This window comes from Scomber japonicus, chromosome 24 (assembly GCF_027409825.1).
Source record: "Scomber japonicus isolate fScoJap1 chromosome 24, fScoJap1.pri, whole genome shotgun sequence".
In the NCBI taxonomy this organism is placed as follows: Eukaryota; Metazoa; Chordata; class Actinopteri; order Scombriformes; family Scombridae; genus Scomber; species Scomber japonicus.
Genome location: NC_070601.1, coordinates 5,246,099 through 5,271,045, shown reverse-complemented (window position 1 = coordinate 5,271,045; position 24,947 = coordinate 5,246,099). Strand labels below are relative to the sequence as shown.

Below are 24,947 nucleotides of genomic sequence, written 5' to 3'. Positions count from 1 at the left end.
CAGCTGAAATTGTAAACAAATACTCTTTCCATGTGCATTATGGAAGCGTGTGAATCTTATGTAGTGTAACAAGAGCTCAAGTACAGGATAAGCATTAAGTCAAGGGTGAGGCAGCATCTAAAGTTTTCTAATCTAGGTTAACATTAGCTGCCAGACCACAGCTGTAGCAACAAAACCTTTCTGTGTGTAGATTTAAGAAGCTACATGTCTGAAAAATGAAGTTTTTTCTTCTGTTAAAAGTTAAATAGTCACACTTTATAGCTCTTTTTCGCAAGTTTAGCTGCTTCATAATGCTGCAATTGCCTTATTACGTACAGAAATCAATTCAAGACCTCTTAACGCACGCTGTTCCGTCTACGGAACGGGACGGATGTTAGGAGGTAGCCACACGTTCTTCTGAATGTTTTAAACACCAACCCTTAAACATATATATTCATGCCGTACATTGTTGGAAAGCTTAGATTCTCCTGATTCATTCAAGACCACTCACGACTTATATGGTTGCTCACAGCAGTAATAGTATTAGCGATTAGCTCGGCTAGCCACTCAGCTAAGTAAGAAAAGCTATAATGCCTACATACCTTCAAAGTCTTCTCTTTATCCACAACGATCATCTTATGACTCAGGACTTTCTGTACAGCTCGCCAAGTATCCATTCTTGTGAAATATGGAATCCGTTCCCAAAAAACCGAAATACTTTCCTCAATATGTCCATGTATTTAGTCCAACACGTAACGTAATAACACAAATAACAAACCATATACGGTCCGTTTACGTCATTTCCTGACCTGCGCGTCCATCTCAGAGTACACGTGACTAGATGTTTACGACCGTGAGCCTCTCCTGCTTCTGACGACACCACACACAAGCCAATCGGTGTTTAGGATTAGACAGTACATGTCTCCAAAGCCAATGAGGACATGCATGTGACCGACGACAATGACGACATGGCTTTGATTGACTGCTGTAATAATAATAATACTAATAATAATAATAATCATAATAATAATAATAATATGGTGTCAGCTTTCATTAGAGACCCAAATTTTGATTGTAGGCAAAGGGGATGTGAAGTTATAGGTGTTTGATTGTGGTTATACAGCTTTGGTAACCAAGTGTCCATTTGGAGTCTCCAAAAAGGACCTGAGGAAAACGCATGGACATACCTGTTGAAAAATAACTCTGAAAAATTCATCTTTTGGTCTTTCGACTCCAAATTTGGACTGCATGAAGCCAATACCTGTGGCTGTGGCCTCATTGTGTCTATATCCTGCTGAGAGGTCCCTGAATGTCTGTACACATGTCATTGTAAAGGCAAACCTATAGGCGAGTAAACAACCCCATTATTGTAACCTCTGCCACTCTTTGTCAGTAAGTCACAGAATCACACACTTTTACAAGAATCCTGAGACACAGGACATCTCTGAGTCTCAAACTATGTGGGATCTGTGCTGCTCACAACTTGGGCATGTCGTTTAGGCTAACAGCATAAAAAAACAGGGGCGTGTATTAAGTGGTTAAAGTCTGCATCTGCAAACATGCATCAGGCCTATTAATATGTATATTTTGTGTTTTTGTTGGTTTTCTGTCATTTAAAGTACACCTTTTAGTAAAGTAAACCAAAAGCTTCTGAAAATGTCAAATGGTGTAAACACAAAATAATGATATATTAAGTATTAAATATTTCATCCACCTACAGTGTATTTAAGTGTGCTTATAAGAATAGTTAGTTCATTTTAAAATATCAAATAAACAGAAACAAATTTGGAGTATTTCTACATTTAAATTTTAAAGCATTGTGTGAATATTGAGCAGGATATATCCTAAAAACAACCATTTTTTTTCTAAACAAGTTTTTACATTATGTAAAATGTGTTGTTTTTTTTAAATCCACATTTTTCACATTTATTTTCCTGTGTTTAATCAGATTTTTGCACGTCATTGACCAATAAATAAAGATTTATGTGCCTTTAATATTCAGTCGTTTGCCCTCCTCACCACCAGGGGGCGCGGTGATTTTTGGGTTCAGCTCAACTAAAGCCGGATGTGTGAAGTGTCAACAAAATGCAAACACGTGTGGTGTCGCTGCAGCAGAGGAGGAAGAAGCTGCATGTGTAATATTAATATTTCCTCTCGGGTTGTATAAATAATAAGACACTGGACACATACATGAAGTTTAAGGAATATAATTAGAAACATGAAGTTTTCTTATCGGGTAAGTAGCTACGTGATATGTAGATAATGTATTATAGCGGACTCAAACCAAACTTCATTCAAAAAAGTGTTCATTTTTAGACTGACATTTTACATGAGTGAGGTATAAACTGTGTAGTTTTATTAAAAGTTAATGTTTATAAAGGTTGAGCATTCACGCTTTACGAGTTTTTCTCCATTTTCCGCTAAAATAACTCATGTTTCACAGTTGAGGCGTCATTGAACTGATGTTTTAATTAATACCAACTCAAGCAGGACATGTAACTGCTCTGTAATCTGGTATAAATTAGTTTATTTGTTAATATCTGCCTGTAAACCGTGTTGTATTGTGTTGCTGTTGAACTGCATTTGTGATACAAGTTATTTAAAAAAGAAAAAAACAGCAAAATATCACCAAACTACTGGAGGGATAGTGGTGAATTAGATGCCAATTTTAGTCATGTTTTTTGGTTTTGACCATTATTACAATTGTTTTGTAGTAATAATACACAGAGGGAAATTAACACCATGTTAAGTTAATGTTGTACATTTGAGCACAGGATAGATAAATGGAGAGACATGGTTCAACAAATATATCAGATGGAGTTCTTAACTTATAAAATGATGGGGACTTTGAAACTATTTGAAGATGGTCTCATCATTGATGCAGTGGAAACGCAGGTTCATATGTTTATTTTTTAAATTCACTTTAAGAATAAAACAAACTAAAGATTGTATCTAAAAGGGAAATTGGCATCAACACATCATTTCTCTTCCACTGTCAAAAGCTGTTGAATTCATGTATTAAACTTTTATTGGACTTAAGATTGCGTGTCAGTTTTAATGCCTCTGTAGGTGCAGGGGCAGGATTAGATTTAACACATATATATGACAATAACTGGGATTTACAGGAGCCTTGTGATTATTTTGCATGTTGTATACCTTGGTGATACACTTAACCACATAACAAAAAAGAGAGTTGTCATCGCTGTGCAGCAGAATGTAGGAAATGAAGTGATGACAATAAAATAAAGTATAAAAACTTTCTCTCTCTCTCTCTCTGTCTTTGTGTTGTAGTTTTCCAATCTGCTCGGAGCAGTCTATCGTCAGGGGAATCTGAATTTTTCCAAAGATGGCAACGCTGTGATCAGTCCAGTTGGAAACAGAGTCTCTGTCTTCGACCTGAAAAAGTAAGTCTGTCACATTTTTTCATTTTTTTGATATAAAGCACAATATGGATGATCAGATGCTTTCATGTTGGTGTTTCCTGTGTGTGTAAACAGATTAAGGTGAAAGCAAAGGTTGACTTTTTATTAATAACAAAAACCAAATCAGGACTGAAGCAGTTTCTTCTCTGTCTCCTAGCAACACATCTGAGACGTTGCCGATCTCCACGACAAAGAACATAACATGTGTGGGTCTCTCTCCTGACGGGAACCTGGCAATCGTGGTGGATGAAGGTGAGAAATTACACCTGATTGAGCTAAATGTTTCGTCTGGTGATATCCCAAAATAAGCAAACAAGAAAAAACCGAAACGTGTGTGTTCCTGTTGGTGTCGTACAGATGGCGCAGCGCTGTTGGTCAGTCTCATCACCCGAGCCATCCTCCATCATTTCCACTTCCACAAACCTGTCAGCAGCATCCGCTTCTCCCCTGACGGCAGGTAAGAGGGAGCGCTACGTGAAGAATTATGAAAAGAAAAGATCAAGAAATTAAACAGTTTTGGGTTTGATTTTATAGATGTATGAGGAGATTTTTTGAATGATTAAAAACTGAATGAAATGTGTTTAATTGATGCAGAAAAGTGCAGAAAATATTTAATTTTTTTGCACAGATGTTTCATTTCTCCCTTTTAAACATCTTTATCCATGCTTTTTGGTATCAGATACAACTTGCATGCTAGAGTAGGTTCAATCTGCTTTTAAGAAAAATCCTAAAAGCAGCATAAATATATAAATTATGGGGTTTTGTTTGTTGTGTCATTTTCACACCCTGCTTACAGTTGTGACCACCTGTGCCACTTTCTTATCTTCCATTTCCCTTCATCTGTTTTAATGTTTCAGTATCTTTGTGACACTTCCAGATGTTTTTAATACACTGACTTTCTCCCTCTTCAGGAAGTTTGTTGTCACAAAGGAGAACGTAGCGTTGATGTACCACGCACCGGGCAAGCAGCGGGAGTTTAACGCCTTCGTTTTAGACAAGAGCTACTACGGACCTTATGATGAGACCACTTGCATCGACTGGACGGACGACTCCAAGTGAGTAGAAGTTGAAAGATTTCCGTGACACCAAAGAGTAGAAGAGGATTGTAACTGATCAGATGAATCCTTTTCCTTCAGGTGTTTTGCGGTGGGCAGCAAAGACATGTCAACGTGGGTGTTCGGTGCAGAGCGCTGGGCCAACCTCATCTACTACTCACTGGGGGGACACAAGGACCTCATCGTGGGCTGTTTCTTTGAGAAGGACAGTCTGGATGTGAGTTTTAATAAAGGCGACTCTGCTCACAAGATAAAATCCACACAGTCGTCACAACCTGTTTAATCCTGTGTCTCCAGCTGTACACGGTGAGCCAGGACGGGACGCTGTGCGTGTGGGAGAGCGACACCGAACCGGACGGCCTCGTTCTGAAGAAGAGCAGCGGCAAACCCAAACCCCAGAGACCAAGGGAGGAAGACGAGGAGGACGAGGAGGAGGAGAGGATAGAGGGAGAGGAGGGAGAAGTCATCAGAGGGAAAGCTGAAGCTCCCAAAGAGAAGGAGGTTAAAAATGTTCGATACAAGCAGAGGAGCAAGTAAGAATTTTCTCTCTTTTTGTGGCTGATTTTGTCAATTAAATCTCTTTTTCTCAGTCTTATAATGTGACGTAAATCCAAACCTGGTAGTTATTATTTGATGGTGAAATTTGCTTTCTAGTTAAAAGACAGAACAGCTATTTTAAAATATGGATAAACATATAATAATCTCTTTACAAACAATATAATATGGGTTAAATAATGAGTAAAGTTCATCATAAGCTCTTAATATCTACAAGCTAGAACCAAAAGGAGTGATTTACTTAATAATGTTTAACTTGGTTGCTCGGAAACGCCTATAGTTGTGCTCCAATCAAAAGCAATTAACTAATTTAAACAGATTGAGGCTGCATGACTGACAGAAATGTGCAATTTTATTCAACCTATCTTAATTGTATATAATACTTTTTTATTCATATGTGCACAGATGAAGAAATACTGTATGTGTTTGAGAGTTATTAATTCTTAAAGCTCCATATCAGTCATCAGCTGGTGACTCTCAGTGTGATGTAGGAGCACCGTTTTCGATTTCACCTTTCACCTCACACAGCCCAAAATTACACAGTTTAAATGAGCCTTTAACTAATATAACAGACATTTTAATTTAATCTTTAAGTAATTTAATTTACCCTCATTTATAAACATTTTGAACATCAGATGTGTTGATCCTGTTATATATTACTCTTTTTTTTCCCCTCTTCAGTCTAGATGTTGTGGATGCTGGCAGTTGTATTATCCTATCTATCATCACATTTAGTTAGATCTGTATCTTTAATACAATTGAGTTCAGTGTCTGTATTTTTAGTGAGTAAAGTTCTTTCTATCAAACCTGAAAGCCGTATAACAGTTTTTCCACTCCTCTCTCCGAGCCACAGTCATTCTACACATTGTGACACACTGAGTGGCATTTATCCGCCTCTCTCTGTTAGGCAGCTGGCTTCACAAAGTGCAGCTTAATTTGTCCCTTAGCTGCTCTAAAACTGTCATAGCAGCATCGGCATGTATAATAAAAACCAGTGCGTGCCGTACCGCTGAGCCAGCATCACGTCTCCCCAACAAGATCACAAGCTGCAGGGTGAAGATCAGCTGCCTTTACAAGTTGCAGCTCACCTGTATTTTCTTTGCTCTCTGCTCTTATAGACACTTCTTCAACAAAGAGGGAGATTTTAACAACTTGACAGCGGCCGCCTACCACAAGCCGACGCACATCCTGGTCACAGGTTTTGCATCAGGAATCTTCCACCTGCACGAACTTCCAGAGTTCAACCTCATTCACTCCCTGAGGTGAGAGAAAAAAGCTGATTTACACGCATCACTTTTTTTCTCGGTTGAATTTTAATACTCTAACCGACTATTTGATCATTTCTGCTTCCAGTATTTCGGACCAGAGAATCGCTTCGGTTTCTATAAACTGCTCCGGAGACTGGATTGGCTTTGGATGCTCAGGTGAGAAGTCGCTTCCTCTTTTTTTTTTTTTGTCGCTACTTCTTTTAGGATCTTCAATTTGCTTGGATTTGCATTTGAAGTGTTTCATTGTTGTTGGATATTTATGTGTTTCAGGGATGGGTCAGCTGCTAGTGTGGGAGTGGCAGAGCGAGTCGTACGTCTTCAAGCAGCAGGGACACTTTAACAACATGGCCTCGCTGGCTTACTCACCTGACGGACAGTACATCGTCACAGGAGGCGACGATGGCAAAGTGAGTGCTCCGCGTCTTCCAAATGCAACGTTTTTCTTAATTTATATGCAGCTGTGGAAAGCAGGGTGACATAATATGACTCTACACATGTTAAAAGCTCTCATTGTATGTATGTGGAATATTGAAAGCTGGGAAAGGAAAAGTTAGTCTGTTGGAAAGCTAAAATGGGAATAAAAAAACACCAGGATGATGACGTCACAGATAATTCTCCAGGCTCTGATTTGCTTTCATTGTATTACACATTTTTAAGAATGATGTCACCGTGTTTCATTTCCGCAGGTCAAAGTGTGGAACACCAACAGCGGCCTTTGCTTCGTCACCTTCACGGAGCACACCAGCAGCATCACCAACGTCACCTTCACCTCCAGCGGCTTCGTCATCGTCAGCGCCTCTCTGGACGGGACGGTCCGAGCCTTCGACCTGCACAGGTGAGCTCACAGTGAAGCCTTCAAATATGGATAGAGATGGAGAATGAGCATGAGGATGTACTATGTGTGAATCTGTAAATTAGTAGTGTGTGTGTGAAGGTGATTGTGTGTGTGTCTATATTCATTACAGGTACCGAAACTTCAGGACGTTCACTTCGCCTCGGCCTGCGCAGTTCTCTTCCCTGGCAGTAGATGTCAGTGGAGAGCTGGTGAGCGCCGGAGCCCAGGATTCATTTGAGATCTTTCTCTGGTCCATGCAGACAGGCAGGCTGCTGGAGGTAGGCACATCATCAATTTTTCTTTCAGTGACATCATCAAAATACAACATGCTTTAAGTGTTAATATGTGTCTCCTTTCTCTCTGTGGGTGATAGATCCTTGGAGGCCACGAGGGTCCCGTCAGCTGCCTGTGTTTCAGTCCAGTCCAGTCCATCCTGGCCAGCGCCTCGTGGGATCGCACCGTCCGGCTGTGGGACATGTTGGACAGCTGGCAGGTCAAAGAAACACTTCCCCTAACCTCCGATGGTAAGTAATGATTGGTTGAAGCACAACATGACGCTGTAAAGATTTACATTCCTCTTTAAAGTAGCTTTAAACATTTTTTTCTCAGGTTTTGTTCGTCATTCTTGTGCATATGTAGAAATGTATTATTTAGCCTTTCAGAATAATGTGGCATAACTGCTTACACTCTTCTTTTCCATGTTTTCTCAGGCCTGTCAGTGACTTACCGGCCTGATGGTCAAGAGTTGGCCGTGGCCACTCTGAACGGTGAGATCTCTTTCTGGGACCCACACACAGCCACGCAAACTGGCTCGGTGGCCGGACGCCACGACCTGCAGATGGGCCGCAAAGAGACCGATAAAGTCACAGCTAAGCAGTCTGCCAAGGGCAAGTAAGTGGACATCATCACACCCTCAGTCTGCAGTTCCTCTGGTCCAAACCGTAGCAGAACAGCTTCATTTGTAGGGTTTATCATTCAAGGTTATATGTCATCTTCGCTGTTTCTCAGGTCCTTCACGTCGCTGTGCTACTCTGCGGACGGGGAGTCTATTTTGGCAGGAGGCCAGTCCAAGTTTGTCTGCATCTACAACGTCAAGGAGCAGATGCTCATGAAGAAGTTTGAGATCTCTTGCAACCTGTCCTTCGATGCCATGGAGGTACGGCCTCACATTCAGCTCAGCTTTTAGCGCATCTTTTTACTGCTGTCATATGTAGAAAGGACTATTTTCTTGGCACATCCTGGCAAAAAAACAAAGTAATTTAAAAAGGTCCTTCAAGTCATTGTTACATGACTGTGGTCCTGTTTTGGCTTCAGGAGTTCCTGGACAGACGGAAGATGACAGAGTTTGGCAGCCTGGCGCTGGTGGATGATGGAGCTGGAGACGGAGACAGCGTCAACATCAGCCTACCTGGAGTCAGGAGAGGTGCGTAGCTTCCTTCAACCAGTTTTCATAAAGAATCATTATTATCTTTTTTTTTACCTAGAAGTAAGTTGTTGCTGTTGATAATACATCACTTCTCTCTCTGTGCTCACTGTTGTTTTCTCTCTGCGTCTCTTTTAAAGGTGACATGAGTTCCCGACACTTCAAGCCAGAGATCAGAGTCAGCTCACTGCGGTTCTCCCCTACTGGTAGGTAACACAATTAGGTTGTATTTTCTCCCCCACATGCAGAGAAGTTGGCATCACCAGGTTTCATGAACAGAAGCTCAGGAGTAAAATCTGACAAAGGAGATAAAAATGTTGGTTATGAAATTGGACGGCTTTCCTTTACATGTTGGTTGAGCAAAAACAGTCCAAATATTTAAATTCTTGACTTAGTCACCTCTCAAACTTCTAGTTACTATCGTTCATACAATAAAATATAATGAGCCCCCATCTTCAAAGGTTTCCTAAAATGAAGTTGGAGAGTTGAGATGAGTGGGGAAACTGTAACATTTATAAACAGAGTGGAAATAAACTCAAACTTTAATTGATTTTTATGTTAAGAAGACAATTAATCTCAGCCATCAGCTGGTTAATAAAACCGTCCCCTCTTCCTTCTCTCAGGTCGTAGCTGGTCCGCTACCACCACCGAAGGCCTGCTGGTCTACTCCCTTGACGGGTCTCTGGTCTTTGATCCCTACGACCTGGACATGGACGTGACGCCGGCCAGCATACACAAGCAGCTGCGGCTCCAGGAATGGACGTCGGCCATCGTCCTGGCGTTCCGGCTCAACGAAAAAGCCCTCAAGCAGGAAGTGCTGGAAACGGTGCCTCACGATCAGAGTGAGTGACCATCTTTCCCTGCAACACAGCGCCTTCTGGTGTCGGTAGTGTGTAGATAACTGTAAAATAATGTTAGTTTGTATTTGAATTGGCTATATTGTGAAGCTGAAAATCCTCATAATATGGATTGTGTGTGTGTTTTCCAGTCCGAGTGGTTTGTGGCTCTCTTCCGGACATCTACGTGGAGAAGTTGCTGGGCTTTGTGGCGGCGTGCTTGGAGAAGTCGGGTCACCTGCAGTTCTACATGACCTGGGCCCAGAGCCTGCTCATGCTGCACGGACAGAAACTCAAAAACAGGCACGTTTCCTGTCCTCTATTCACTCTTATTCATCTGTTTTAAATTTATAATGTGGTTCAAGGTCTGAAAAAATGATCTGCATGTTGGATGTGAGATTTTAAATGCATTTCCTCTGACTCTTCCCTGATGATGTTTGCTGTGCAGGTCAGGATCCATACTACCCACTCTGCAGGCGCTGCAGAAGAGCATCCAGAGACACTTTGACAATATGTCCAAACTGTAAGTGACGACATTTCACATTTACAAACAGCATTTAAGAAATAGGTTTTAATGCACTTTCCTCTCTCTGCTCCTTGAATGCCGTTGTGTTACAGTGCAGCTATATTTCATTTTTAAAAGTAAACTCAAAATCCACACGTTTAGCCTCTTTTTATTCTATTTTATTTGTTTTGATGTTTTAAAATGTTTATATTTCATTTTTTCTACTTATTTTACGCTATTTATTATCATTCAAGTTTTATCTTATAGATTTTGTTGCTGTTTTTGTCTTTTAATCTCTTTTTAATCTAGTTTTTACTCTACCTTTTAATAAACCTTTTCTCTTACTCTCTCTTATTGTACTTGTTTATATAATTATTTTATATATTTATTTTTTTACTTATTTTATATTTATATTATATATTTATATATATATTATTATATTTATATTCTAAACATTTTTATCACATATTTTTTTGTGCAATGATCTCAATTTTTTGTCTTTTAAGTCGTTTGTATTCCAATCAACTAACTATAAAGCACTTTGAACTATACTAGCCTGTATGAAAGCTGCTATATAAATAAAGTTTGATTGATTTATTGATTGATTATTGATATGCTGATTCATTTATTTTTACATGTGTGTTTTCTCTGTTCAGGTGTGACTTTAACATGTACAACATCCGCTATGCCGTGGCCCTGTCCAAGCAGAGGGGCATGAAGAGAGCAGCTGAGGATGATGTTAAGGAGGAGGAGGAGGAGGAGGATGAAGAGGAGCTGTCTGAGGAGATGAGTGAGGCCTCTGTGGAGGATGCAGAGATGATGCTGTAGTTCTGACTTCATTCTAACAACATCAAAACAAATGGAGAACAATAATATTGGACTGTCATATCAAATAGATTGTTTGTAAACTGTGTTTTTTATTAAATTCATGTGTTAATGTGCACGTTTTATGTTTTCTTTGGTTTGTTTTCAGTTTGGTTAAATATCTTGCTCAACTTAAACAATTGATTCCACTTATTTTGGCTGAATAGACTGTATGTAGAGACACTGAAATGATGATGACATTTTTTAGATGTTTCAAAATAGTCTGACAGAATCTGGCAGCACTATACTCCTCCAGGACAGCTCCGAGTCCTTAACTATGACCTACATCTGCCTCAAAAATCACTAAAAACGAGGTAGCGTTATTTGTCCTTTTGTACAAGGTTGCAGTTCTAAATCCAAACACACACTCGATAAGATACTTTTTAGGACATAGCTATTGGATGACAAAGGACAGTTTAGAGCCTCTCAGCCCTGCAGGATCATGTGATTTCTTGCAAGCAGCAGAAGTGAAACTGAAGTGTTCAACAGAGTTGACCAGGTGGATAATGGCTGATGTGTGACGCATGTTAACAAAACTTTATTATTTCACCATGAAAATCTCATTCAGTTTCCTCTCTGAAGAATGGAGAAGAGTTACATTAACTTATGTGGTGTTGTTTTATTGTTTTTATTACTAATATTATATGTAAACTTTGAGTGCCACTGGACTGCTGCCAGGATGAGTACATGATTTATTTCCAGTGTTCAAAAGTCACCCTGATCATATTCTGGTTTTGATAATTGCACTAACACTAACTAAATAACTTTTACTTTTGCAGTATCAAGTTCATCTTAATGGTCAGTATCAAGTTTGACAGGAGATGTAAGCAGAGAGTAGCACACAGAGCACAAGGCCGTAGCAACATGCACTACACTACAGCACTTTACACACATACCCTGTGCTAACACACAACACAGTCCACACACACACACACACACCCCTGCCTGCATTTGAGCAGTAAGAGTGTCAATATATTGAAGTTGTTATATTATTCTCATGTAGTCTTGAACTGTTGCATTGTTTAATCTGCTGAGTATACAGGAAATTACTGTGATGATTAAAGGGAACTATGTTGCACTAATTAATAAGGGTTTTTATAAGTGATAAGAAGTGAATGCTTGCATTGTCTTAGCCAGAGTCACACCACTGTACCAAAAAAACACAATGTAACTTGAAGTGGAAAAATACGGAGCGTGAAAAGATGACCTTTAATGTGTTCTCAGCAAGTATGTGAAAGTAGGATGTTTGTCTCTTATATAAGGAGAAGAAATAAAATGGGGAGATAATTTGTGTTACTTCCGTGTTGTATCATTTTTAAAATAGGGTAACATAACCTCGTTCTGTTGCATTTTATATCTTTATTATCACAAAAAATGTGTTATTTCTATCAATAAATACGAACTATATTTCTGAGAGTTTTTGAATATTACTCTTAGGATATGCATGTTTGCTAGTCTAAATCTAAGCACACTCAATTAGATACAATTTAGGAAATACTGGATGACAAAGAAGAGTTTAGACCCTCTGACAGTGGAATGTTGATTCAATATAGTTTCAATAATTGCTATGTGAGTGTGATTTCTTGTAAGCAGTAGAAGTGCAACGTTAGTGTTAAAGAGGACAGAGCAGCAGGTGGATAATGGCTGACGTGTTTCGCAGGTTGAGTGTTAATAAAACCTTATTATTTCACCATGAAAGTCTCTGTCAGTTTCCTCTCTGAGGACTGTAAAGTGGGGAAGAGTTAACGAGGCTATATGTAGGCTAATTATCTGTTATTAGAGGCCGACATTTTCACCGAAATTTACTGAGAACATTTATAAGAAATTGTAGTTAGAAAAATTACCACATTAGGTTTTTTATCTTTGTCTTAAAGTCACCTCGAGTGTTACTGTCAGAAACGTTTTCGTTTGTGTTCAATATGAAAGGTAGCTCACAACAAGTATTAGTTTGATACCAACCTTGGAAAATATTTTATTATGAAGTGTTTCAATCCCAACACATAAAGACAAAGTTAAGGAACTACTTTATAACACAGTTTATGTGTCTCCGCCCTTATCATGTGATTTCTCATTCAGAAGTGAAACTAATTGTTCAAAGGAGCAGAGCAGGTGGATGAAAACTGACGTGTGTCGAAGGGTGAGTGTTATTAAAACCTTATTTCACCATGAAAGTCTCAGTCAGTTTAATCTCTGAAGACTGTAGAGAGGAAAATAGGTAAAATGATCCTCTGAGCTGTGGATATTTAGAGAGGAAATAAAAATGGGAGAAAATGTATTTGTGTGTTATAACACTGTTGTATCGAACTCTTTCTCGCGGAGCTCTCGCTGAAAAACAGGAAGGATTTTGTTCTGCTGCCTTAGAAATTGTTAAACCGTAATAATTAGCCTACTAAAAATGTCCGTCAGTTTTCAGAGTTTACATCGCAAACTAGTGTAGAACATAAACGTTCAGTTTTTATTAATCATTACTTTTGTACCTCAGCGTCTTAATACACTTTAATACGTTTTAACATGTTCTATTGATGTTCCCTTGATTATAACATTAAGCAGGCGACGACTAAGGTTGCGCGTGCTCGCAAAAAGCTCGTCCCCGAGATGGTGTGCTCGTTCCACTTGGCAGTGACTAGAGTGCCTTTAGGCGCTCTAATAAGTCACTCGAGCAGTGACTACCTGATATGAGTCGCACATGCGCAGTCCAGTTGGATGTTTCCCTATCATATGAAGAGTCCTGTTCAACCTGCAGTGTCTTCATCTTAATCTGTTCATTATTAGATCCTCATTCCTAGGCTCAAAACTAGTATTTGTTTTTGTAGAATATTGTATAGCAAAAGTGAATGGCAAATTGCTTGACTGCTTAGTTATAAACGGGTAACAACCTGTTTATTGCATAATAAAATTGTGTTATTTTCTATTAATAAATATATTTGTGAGAGAGTTTCCCTTTTTAATATTGTCAATTTCTGGAGGTCATGTGTGTTTATTTACTTACCTGTGATTTCATAGTCATAAAATGTGTTGTTAACTTTTAAAATAGCCACACTTTCTTTTAGCTCTCCACAGTATTTAAGGGTCCGAGGGGGGAACCCTTCTCCAACGGGACTTCCCTGATTGCTTTAACAGTTCAACTTTAGTCCTGTCTGGGAAGTTACACTTCAAAACATTAAAGTGTTACCTGAAGTACTAACAATTTGACTACAACCATTTGTAAACCTGTTCAAGCTAAAACAGATCCTCATGAACAGGTTATTGACACACATGTTGCTGTTGTGATTTCTTGTAGGTGACACTACTGGAACTGAAAGTATTCAACAGAGCAGAGCAGATGGATAAAAACTGACATCTCACAAAGGGTGAGTTTTAATAAAACATTGTTAACTTATAATGAAAGCCTCAGTCAGTTTCCTCTCTGAGGATTGTAGAGGGAATGAGAATGAACTAATGTGAATATAAAGAGAGGAAATAAAACTGAGAGATATTAACTTGTTTGAGTGTTTTCTCTTGTTGCTGTGGTTCTTGTACAGACTTGTTTCTCTTGAATCTTGCTTTCTAATCTCACAGTCAGTGTTTCTGGTTTATCTCTCAGACTGACTGATGTCCACAAGATGAGTGCTTGTGTGGAGGAAAAGGACAGAGCAGAGCCTCCTGTGTCCAACTTCCTGTCTATGAAGAGTGACCAGGACAACGATCATCCTCCAACCTTCAGTAATGAACCTGAACCCTCAAACACAAAGTAAGAGAGCTGCTACTAACTCATTTATGTCACTCATTAGGACCCTGCTACAAAAAATAAGAGGGACCTTTTGTTTTCTTAGGGGTTATTATGGGTCAAGTGGTGTGAAGGCTCTATTTTGTTTTAAGGTATTCGTCTTATCTTCTTCACCTTCATCTTCCATGCAATCAATTGCATTTTGAGAGGCTAAAGATTCTCAAAAATCCATGAAACGTTTCATTTACATCATAAGTAGTGGGAAATAATGTTTTTTAGTGATTTGTCTCGGATATGGCCAGCGAGCTCAATAGTGGTCTTAAGTGCAGGGCCATTTTAGGACAAACTTGCTTTGATGTTCATGAAATTCAGTGCGATCTTAGCTCTCATAATTTTAGATATACTTTCTTTTTATACATTTTTTTGCCCAACAGGAAGTCAGCCATTTTGGATTTCTTGCATCACTTTTTGTTTATTCAAATCATTTGTCTCATCTTCCCCTCAGTGTCTGTTACAGCTGTCAGTCATTTAGAAGAGCTGTGATCTAATCTGTGACTTATTATCTGAGGCAGTTTGTGTATTTAGAGCTGCTTCAATGTCTGTTATCAGAGAATTTATCAAAGATTCACATGATATGAATAAAAACATCTTGGTGGTTTTACAGACATCAGACAGACTACAGACAGAGAGCAGAGTATCCAGCATGGGACTGTCTGTCTATGAAGAGTGACTGGTCCAACCGTCGTCCTCCAGACTTCAGTAATGGACCTGGACCCTCAGACACAAAGTAAGAGACTATTTCTGCTGTAAACTGATTGACTAATGATTAAATGTATTTCTCATCAATGATCCGCTTGTGTAGCATCACTTCCTCCATAGAGCTCTCAAACACAAGGACATCAAACAAAGTTTATTTAATCTTCATGACATTAGGTGTAATATCAGCGTTCATCATTCTGGGCAATACATTTTTTCCGCTCTAAAAGAAGTCAGCCATTTTGAATTTTGTGTGTCAGTTTTTATTTTACTAACAAATGTTTGAGGCTTTAAAGATGCACAAAAACTTTAGAAACTTTGCACCTACGTTCAAATTAGTGAATATTTTAATGTCATATTGCAATATGGCTAAGGCATGGCACAATCAGCTCTATAGCGCCCCCTAATTACTTTAAGCAGTTATGAGTCTCTAGAGGTGCTGAGTAATGACTAAATGTACTTTTATTAACTATCTTACAACAGTCTGATGACTCGGTGGTTCTGTATCAATGAACATGAACTTAACAAATATCAAATATTGGTGAAATATAAATACAACAGACACCTGTAAAAGTTGTGGGCTACATTACTTCCTTATGTCAGAATGATAAATAAACAACATCAACAGCAGTTAAACATGGTTATGAATTAAACAGCCATCTCTGATTCTGAAACAGTATTTCCTCTTAAGAGTAGATTCATGTCCATCAGTGATGCCACATTGCCCTCTAGTGGCCAGTAGTGCACATGAACTGCATTAACAAGTGTCTGAACCAGCCTGCTGCTCAGAACACCTCATTACTTAACAAACAGCTGGCCAGTCCACTATTTTATCTATATACAGTCAACATTAGTCTTCTTAAAGGTAACATTTAATGCTGGTAAGTTACAGCCAATAACTGGATAACAGTAGCTGCTAATACGTATCCACATGGTGTGAAGGAAATGTGAACATGAGCCACTTTAGGTCGACTGAAACACACAAAATACTAACTAGAAAATAACAAGAGTTATAAATACTGAATGACACACATTCACTCACTTGTAGATGACTGTGTATACAAGAGAGAGTCCAGGAGAGTATTTGATACAGACTTCATGCTGCTTTCTGGAGGAAACTCATGTACACTAGCTCAGTTCTGATTGGCTCAGAGTCTGCATCATTCAGGTAGAGTTTTGGTGAGCGTAGAGAGTGAGAGTAAATGTTAGGGTGATAATGTCACTGCCAGAGAGAGCTACTTCCACAGTCAAATATTTATATAAATGTATATCTGTGACAGTTTCCCTCCGTAAATGTATTACTGCATTCATATTTCACTTATATACTATTGTCTACGGGGAACAGGAAGTGAAGCCAAAATATCCCATAGTTTATAAAATGTTTACACAATTTCCAACATGTCATCTCCAGCAGCACATACTGCACACAGGAGATAATATTTTATCTTTTCACATCATGGCTGTTAATCCTGAAAATTCAGAGCTGTGTCAGCTGACCTCCAGTAGTGATGCTACTGCTGCTGCTCTGTCTGACACACAAAGTGTGACGACTCGGCCATTACTGCTTGCAACATTAATTTGAATTACCTCGGCCAATGAGATATTGTCATCTGTCACCAATGGTTGGTTTAGTGTCTCTATGTTAACATTTCTACTAAATTGTTTTTCTATCTGAAATTTAACACATATTCAAATCATTTGTCTGATCTTGCTCTAAGTATCTGTTACAGCTTTCAGTCATTTAGAAGAGCTGTGATCCAATCTGTGACTTATTATCTGAACTAGTTTGTGTATTTAGAGCTGCTTCAATGTCTTTGTTATCAGAGAATTGATCAAAGATTCACATGATATGAATAAAAACATCTTGGTGGTTTTACAGTCATCAGACAAAGCGCAGACGGAGAGCAGAGTCTCCAGCATGGGACTGTCTGTCTATGAAGAGTGACTGGTCCAACCGTCGTCCTCCAGACTTCAGTAATGGACCTGGACCCTCAGACACAAAGTAAGAGACTGTTTCTGCTGTAAACTGATTGACTAATGACTAAATGTATTTCTCATCAATGATCCACTTGTGTAGCATCACTTCCTCCATAGAGCTCTCAAACACAAGGACATCGAACAAAGTTTATTTAATCTTCATGACATTAGGTGTAATATCAGCGTTCATCATTCTGGGCAATACATTTTTTCTGCTCTAAAAGAAGTCAGCCATTTTGAATTTTGTGTGTCAGTTTTTATTTTACTAACAAATGTTTGAGGCTTTAAAGATGCACAAACATATTAGAAACTTTGCACCTACCTTCAAGTTAGTGAATATTTTAATGTCATATTGCAATATGGCTAAGGCATGGCACAATCAGCTCTATAGCGCCCCCTAATTACTTTTAGCATTTATGAGTCTCTAAGGCTCCTCCACAACTCATGAAACTTTACAGCAGCATCAGAAGTAGCAAAACTTGATGTTTGACATGAGTGTTGGGCTTGAGTGTGGCAAAATGGCTCAAGAGCGGCCTCCTAGAAAAGTTAAAGCTCCCTCCTTTAAATATGAAGGACATATATGAAACTTGTTAAGCAGATGTAATATCTCTAGAACTTAAAACATGCTTTTTGGGTCCATAGCCTGAGTCCAGAAGGAAGTCAGCCACTCTGAATTTACTGAGCAATATTTTGTCAAAGTGAAGCCGTCTACAGGTTTTGTTTCTAAACAGATTCTTTCGAGAGAATTAATTAGAGTGACTACACATTTTGTAGGTGACATTTTAAGACCTTTGTGAAGAAAAATTGCAAAGCTTTTGTGTTTGACTTACTGTTACAGCTGTCAGTCAGCTGTGATCTAATTAGTCACTTATTATTTGAAGCAGTTTGTGTATTTAGAGCTGCTTCAATGTCTTTGTTATCAGAGAATTTATCAAAGATTTACATGATATGAATAAAAACATCTTGGTGGTTTTACAGACATCAGACTGACTACAGACAGAGAGCAGAGTATCCAGCATGGGACTGTCTGTCTATGAAGAGTGACTGGTCCAACCGTCATCCTCCAAACTTCAGTAATGGACCTGGACCCTCAGACACAAAGTAAGAGACTGTTTCTGCTGTAAACTGATTGACTAATGACTAAATGTATTTCCCATCAATTATCCGCTTGTGTAGCATCACTTCCTCCATAGAGCTCTCAAACACAAGGACATCAAACAAAGTTTATTTAATCTTCATGACATTAGGTGTAATATCAGCGTTCATCATTCTGGGCAATACATTTTTTCTGCTCTAAAAGAAGTCAGCCATATTGAATTTTGTGTGTCAGTTTTTATTTTACCAACAAATGTTTGAGGCTGTAAAGATGCACAAACACATTAGAAACTTTGCACCTACGTTCAAATTAGTCAATATTTTAATGTCATATTGCAATATGGCTTAGTCATGGCACAATCAGCTCTATAGCGCCCCCTAATTACTTTTAGCATTTATGAGTCTCTAAGGCTGCTCTACAACTCATGAAACTTTACAGCAGCATCAGAAGTAGCAAAACTTTATGTTTGACATGAGTGTTGGGCTTGAGTGTGGCAAAATGGCTCAAGAGTTCAAAGTTAAAGCTCCCTCCTTTAAATATGAAGGACATATATGAAACTTGTTAAGCAGATGTAATATCTCTAGAACTTAAAACATGCTTTTTGGGTCCATAGCCTGAGTCCAGAAGGAAGTCAGCCACTCTGAATTTACTGAGCAATATGTTTGTCAAAGTGAAACTGTTTACACGTTTTGTTTCTACACAGATTATTCCTATAGAATTAATTAGAGTGACTAAAATTGTGTAGGTGACATTTTATGATGCAAAATTGCAAATCTTTTGAGTTTGACTTACTGTTACAGCTGTCAGTCATTTATAAGAGCTGTGATCTAATCTGTGACTTATTATCTGAGGCAGTTTGTGTATTTAGAGCTGCTTCAATGTCTTTGTTATCAGAGAATTCATCAAAGATTTACATGATATGAATAAAAACATCTTGGTGGTTTTACAGACATCAGACAGACTACAGACAGAGAGCAGAGTATCCAGCATGGGACTGTCTGTCTATGAAGAGTGACTGGTCCAATCGTCGTCCTCCAAACTTCAGTAATGGACCTGGACCCTCAGACACAAAGTAAGAGACTGTTTCTGCTGTAAACTGATTGACTAATGATTAAATGTATTTCTCATCAATGATCCGCTTGTGTAGCATCACTTCCTCCATAGAGCTCTCAAACACAAGGACATCAAACAAAGTTTATTTAATCTTCATGACATTAGGTGTAATATCAGCGTTCATCATTCTGGGCAATACATTTTTTCTGCTCTAAAAGAAGTCAGCCATTTTGAATTTTGTGTGTCAGTTTTTATTTTACCAACAAATGTTTGAGGCTGTAAAGATGCACAAACACATTAGAAACTTTGCACCTACTTTCAAATTAGTCAATATTTTAATGTCATATTGCAATATGGCTTAGGCATGGCACAATCAGCTCTATAGCGCCCCCTAATTACTTTTAGCATTCATGAGTCTCTAGAGGTGCTGAGTAATGACTAAATGTACTTTTATTAACAATCTTATGACAGTCTGATGACTCAGTGGTTCTGTATTTATGAACATGAACTTAACAAATATCAAATATTGGTAAAATATAAATACAACAGACACCTGTAAAAGTTGTGGGCTACATTACTTCCTTATGTCAGAATGATAAATAAACAGAATCAACAGCAGTTAAACATGGTTATGAATTAAACAGCCATCTCTGATGCTGAAACAGTATTTCCTCTTAAGAGTAGATTCATGTCCATCAGTGATGCCACATTGCCCTCTAGTGGCCAGTAGTGCACATGAACTGCATTAACAAGTGTCTGAACCAGCCTGCTGCTCAGAACACCTCATTACTTAACAAACAGCTGGCCAGTCCACTATTTTATCTATATACAGTCAACATTAGTCTTCTTAAAGGTAACATTTAATGCTGGTAAGTTACAGCCAATAACTGGATAACAGTAGCTGCTAATACGTATCCACATGGTGTGAAGGAAATGTGAACATGAGCCACTTTAGGTCGACTGAAACACACAAAATACTAACTAGAAAATAACAAGAGTTATAAATACTGAATGACACACATTCACTCACTTGTAGATGACTGTGTATACAAGAGAGAGTCCAGGAGAGTATTTGATACAGACTTCATGCTGCTTTCTGGAGGAAACTCATGTACACTAGCTCAGTTCTGATTGGCTCAGAGTCTGCATCATTCAGGTAGAGTTTTGGTGAGCGTAGAGAGTGAGAGGAAATGTTAGGGTGATAATGTCTCTGCCAGAGAGAGCTTCTTCCACAGTCAAATATTCATATAAATGTATAATTGTAACAGTTTCCCTCCAGTAAATGTATTACTGCATTAATATTTCACTTTTTTAATGTTATTTCATTATTTGTTCATGAATGTGACACAAAAAACCCAAACCCAAGATTTTAGATTTTTCTTGCTCTGATCAAAAAAAAAAAAAAGAATGAAAAAAAATGCCTCAAGGCCGATTTTTAAAAATATATATATTTAATTTTTCCAATTTCCGTGGCCCGGATATGTGAAAAGCCTGGCGAAGCAGTCGGTCACCTCAGCTAATGTTGATATATGATATTATTCTCTTTAGTGTCACAGATGAAATCTTACAGTTGTAGCTGCCACATGTTTGAATGTAAAGTGAAGCTTCATGTTTTTACTGGACAGAAGAGCTGCCCAGACTATCACTAGCTTTACATACTAAACATAAATCTATTACTTTATTAAGCATCCTCCCTCTGTCAATTTTCAGATAACTGATTCATCATCTCAGAGTTGGATCAGTGGATGCTAACAGCTTTTCACATGTCCAAAAACATTGTAGCAGATTTATTAACAGGCGAAGAAGTCAATTAACAACTTCTGGACCACTGAAATTGGTTAAATATCAAAAACAAATTTGGCCCCGGGGCCGTTTAGTTGACCTGAGCCTAAAATCAAAAGTCTGAAAAACAAAGCCTAAGTTCTGTTTTTTTGTATCACATTTATAAAGAAATAATCAAATAACAAATTACTTTTTTATTTTGGATTCTCAAATGAAAGAATGACAAGGAAGAGGAGGAGTGGTGTTTCTGTGGAGAAGCAGCTCTCCTGCTGTTCTTTGTGTCAGGACGTCCTGAAGGATCCAGTCTCTACCAGCTGTGGACACTGGTTCTGCAAACAGTGCATCAACTCATACTGGGACCAGTCTGCTTCATCTGGAGACTTCCCCTGTCCTCAGTGTGGAAAAAGATTTAAAACAAGACCTGAAACTCAGACCATCACTGTACAAAGTAAGACTGATTATTTTTGTGTAATAATGAATATTTGTCAGATTGTCTTTGTTTAGTCTCACATTGTTTTCTCTGTTTTAGTGAGCGTTGCTCTCCTGGAGGTTTTACATGTACATAAGATCAGTCTAGAGATAAGATGTTACTGTGTGACTGAAGGAACTGATGAAGCAGGAAGTGAAGTCCTCCTCAACACCATCTACACTGAGCTCTACATCACAGAGGGACAGAGTGAAGAGGTTAATACCCAACATGAGGTAAAGCAGCTTGAGAGAGCTTCAAAGATGGAAATCCTCCATGAGACTCCAATCAAGTGTCACGACATCTTCAAAGTCTTACCAGCCAAAGACTTACCTGTTCAGTGCTTACCTGACCAACAGAAACACATCAGGCTCGTTCTGACGTGTGGCGTTGCTGGCGTTGGAAAAACCTTCTCAGTGCAGAAGTTCTCTCTGGATTGGGCACAGGGTTTGGAAAACAAAGATATCATTCTGGTGATTCTGTTTTCGTTCAAGGAGCTGAACCTGATCAAAGATAAGCAGTACAGTCTTCTCATGCTGATCCACATTTTCCATCCAACATTAAAGCAGCTCACAGCAGAGATGCTCGCTGCCTGTAAAGTTTTGTTCATCTTTGACGGCCTGGATGAAAGCAGACTTTCATTAGATTTCAACAACAATGAGGTTGTGTCTGATGTCACACAGAAGTCATCAGTCAGCGTGCTGTTGACAAACCTCTTCAAGGGGAATCTACTTCCCTCTGCTCTCATCTGGGTAACTTCCCGACCTGCAGCAGCCAATCAGATCCCTCCTACATGTGTGGACAGAGTAACAGAAGTACGAGGCTTCACTGACGCCCAGAAGGAGGAGTACTTCAGGAGGAGATTCAGTGATGAAGAGCTGTCCAACAGAATCATCTCGCACATCAAGTCTTCCAGGAGCCTCCACATCATGTGTCACATCCCAGTCTTCTGCTGGATCACTGCTACAGTTCTGGAGGACATGTTGACCACAGACCAGAGAGGAGAGCTGCCCAAGACCCTGACTGAAATGTACTCACACTTCCTGCTGGTTCAGACAAAGAGGAAGAAACACAAGTATGATGTGAGTCATGAGACAAGTCCACAGGAGCTGACGGAGGCGGACAGGGAAGTTCTTCTGAAGCTGGGGAGGCTGGCGTTTGAACATCTGGATAAAGGAAACATCATGTTCTACCAAGAAGACCTGGAGCGATGTGGTCTTGATGTCTCAGAGGCCTCGGTGTACTCAGGATTTTGTACAGAGATCCTCAAAAGAGAGAGTGTGATCTTCCAGAAATCAGTCTACACCTTTGTTCATCTGAGTGTTCAGGAGTTTCTGGCTGCAGTCTACATGTACCACTGTTACACCAGCAGCAACACAGAGGTACTGAACAACTTCCTGGGAAAAGACTACAGTCGCTCATGCCTGGATGACTTCCTGAGAAGAGCCATGGAGAAATCTCTGAACAGTGAAAATGGCCACCTGGACCTGTATGTTCGTTTCCTTCATGGCCTCTCTCTGGAGTCCAACCAGAGTCTCTTAGGAGGTCTGCTGGGTCAGACAGACAACAGTCCAGAAATCATCCAGAGAGCCATCACCAACCTGAAGAATATGAACACTCGTAATATCTCTCCTGACAGAAGCATCAACATCTTCCACTGTCTGATGGAGATGAATGATCACACTGTACATCAGGAGATCCAAGAGTTCTTAAAGTCACAGAACAGATCAGGGTATGTGTCTCAGATCCAGTGCTCAGCTCTGGCCTACATGCTGCAGATGTCAGAGGAGGTTCTGGATGAATTGGACCTGAATAAGTACAACACAACATGGGAGGGACGACGGAGGCTGATCCCAGCTGTGAGGAACTGCAGAAAGGCTGTGTAAGTCCAGATGTGATTATCAACATTATAAATCAATCACTGCAGAACACATTCACATCTCTCATGTTCAGGTGCTCAGTCCAAAAACTGTTCTGTTACTTCCTGTTGCCTCTGTACCCAACCTATTAGTCTCCAAATGTTGTACTCTTTGTACCTGCAACAAAGAAACATTTTCAAGGGAGAGTTTTGCAGCTTTGAGAGTGTTTGGGAAGCTTTGTCCTCAAAATGCATAGTGTCGACATTTATGATAAAAGTATTTTTATATAATTATATAATTGCAATATAATTTCTATTAACAGGCTTACTGGCTGTGAACTCTCAGAGACTCACTGTGAAGTTGTGGCCTCAGCTCTGAAGACCAACCCCTCCCATCTCAGAGACCTGGACTTGAGTCACGACAACCTGAATGATTCAGCTGTGAAGTTTCTGTCTGCTGGACTGGAGAGTCCAAACTGTAGACTGGAGACTCTGAGGTCAGTTCACTGACTGTGTTTTCTTCTTGTACATCTTGTATGTATCCAGTTATTGAAATACATGACAGAAGTTTCAGATCTACAATTTGATTCATTTGTATTTCACAAATCACTGAAATGTGTGAAGTTCTAAATAATTGGCTTCACTTTGAATTTAGTCAACTATCAAAATGGTCTGATATTAGAAAACTGTTAAAATTATTGGACAATTATCTGTGAGATGAATTTGTATTTATTAATTTTGCTCCATGTGTGGAACTCAGATTTGTAAAACAAAATGTTATGTTAAACATTGACAACAAATAATTCAGCAGGAATTTATACATAAAGTCTATCTCACTGTTATGCCCCATCTGAGACACAACATGAATCATGAATCATTTCCCCATAATGAAATAATAACAGACTGGGGTTAAATTCAGTTGGACCCAGGCCAAAACAATATACTGATCCACACTGAGCATCTTTTTGCTCTTCATATTTAATATAACAAGAAAATGCTGCACTGACTAATTCACTGTTAAGTCACTGTGTCTTTATTGAAGTAGCAGCATGTTGTCATTCATATTAATGAGAGCTCTTTTTCACTGTTTGGATTTGACAGTTTTTAACCTGCATCCTGTTGGGTTCAGGTGTTTGGAGTTTCCTTTTTCTAAACTTGTACATTTAAACCTTCTTCAGCTCTGAACACATTATGAAACATTGAATGATTTCAAGCAGAATAATCTGCTTCTAACACTACATGATTTCTTCTTTATTCAGATTGAAGAGCTGCAGTTTGTCAGAGATCAGCTGGTCTTCTCTGGTCTCAGCTCTGAAGAACAACCCCTCTCATCTGAGAGAGCTGGATCTGAGTGACAACAACCTGCAGGATTCAGACATTGACTTTGCTTTTGTGGAGAGTCCAAACTGCAGACTGAAGACTCTGAGGTCAGACACCATTTATTTACTTCTGTGCTGAGATTAATATGATGTGAAAGTTTGATGTTGCAAAACTGCAGACATAAGGACTGT

The 24,947-nt window shown here is 39.0% G+C and overlaps 2 protein-coding genes across 2 annotated transcripts in view; both read left to right on the top strand.

Moving 5' to 3' along the window:
* The first annotated feature begins 2,079 nt into the window (after positions 1 to 2,079).
* pwp2h (PWP2 small subunit processome component) lies at positions 2,080 to 10,729 on the top strand. The gene is made up of 21 exons (XM_053314444.1): positions 2,080 to 2,215; positions 3,271 to 3,383; positions 3,559 to 3,653; positions 3,759 to 3,858; positions 4,313 to 4,456; positions 4,538 to 4,673; positions 4,754 to 4,989; positions 6,130 to 6,273; positions 6,365 to 6,435; positions 6,550 to 6,686; positions 6,966 to 7,114; positions 7,245 to 7,392; positions 7,488 to 7,638; positions 7,825 to 8,005; positions 8,123 to 8,270; positions 8,429 to 8,537; positions 8,678 to 8,743; positions 9,161 to 9,379; positions 9,526 to 9,676; positions 9,822 to 9,896; positions 10,535 to 10,729. Exons 1-21 carry the CDS (start codon positions 2,198 to 2,200, stop codon positions 10,704 to 10,706), a joined length of 2,763 nt encoding a protein of 920 aa, XP_053170419.1. The 5' UTR covers positions 2,080 to 2,197; the 3' UTR covers positions 10,707 to 10,729.
* A 3,484-nt stretch (positions 10,730 to 14,213) lies between these two features.
* Positions 14,214 to 24,947, top strand: part of LOC128354251 (NACHT, LRR and PYD domains-containing protein 12-like) — a 30,291-nt gene continuing 19,557 nt past the window's right edge. Inside the window, exons 1-10 of the mRNA XM_053314512.1 lie at positions 14,214 to 14,472; positions 15,113 to 15,235; positions 17,084 to 17,206; positions 18,160 to 18,282; positions 19,227 to 19,349; positions 20,516 to 20,522; positions 21,344 to 21,560; positions 21,642 to 23,460; positions 23,760 to 23,933; positions 24,696 to 24,863. Of these exons, the coding sequence (XP_053170487.1) occupies positions 14,345 to 14,472; positions 15,113 to 15,235; positions 17,084 to 17,206; positions 18,160 to 18,282; positions 19,227 to 19,349; positions 20,516 to 20,522; positions 21,344 to 21,560; positions 21,642 to 23,460; positions 23,760 to 23,933; positions 24,696 to 24,863 (3,005 nt within the window). The 5' untranslated portion in view covers positions 14,214 to 14,344. The remainder of the gene's footprint in view (positions 14,473 to 15,112; positions 15,236 to 17,083; positions 17,207 to 18,159; positions 18,283 to 19,226; positions 19,350 to 20,515; positions 20,523 to 21,343; positions 21,561 to 21,641; positions 23,461 to 23,759; positions 23,934 to 24,695; positions 24,864 to 24,947) is intronic.

Coding starts and splice junctions, on each gene's coding strand:
- pwp2h (XM_053314444.1), top strand. Junction 4,990..6,129: donor CGATACAAGCAGAGGAGCAA/GTAAGAATTTTC, acceptor CTGCTCTTATAG/ACACTTCTTCAACAAAGAGG. Junction 9,677..9,821: donor GGACAGAAACTCAAAAACAG/GCACGTTTCCTG, acceptor TTTGCTGTGCAG/GTCAGGATCCATACTACCCA.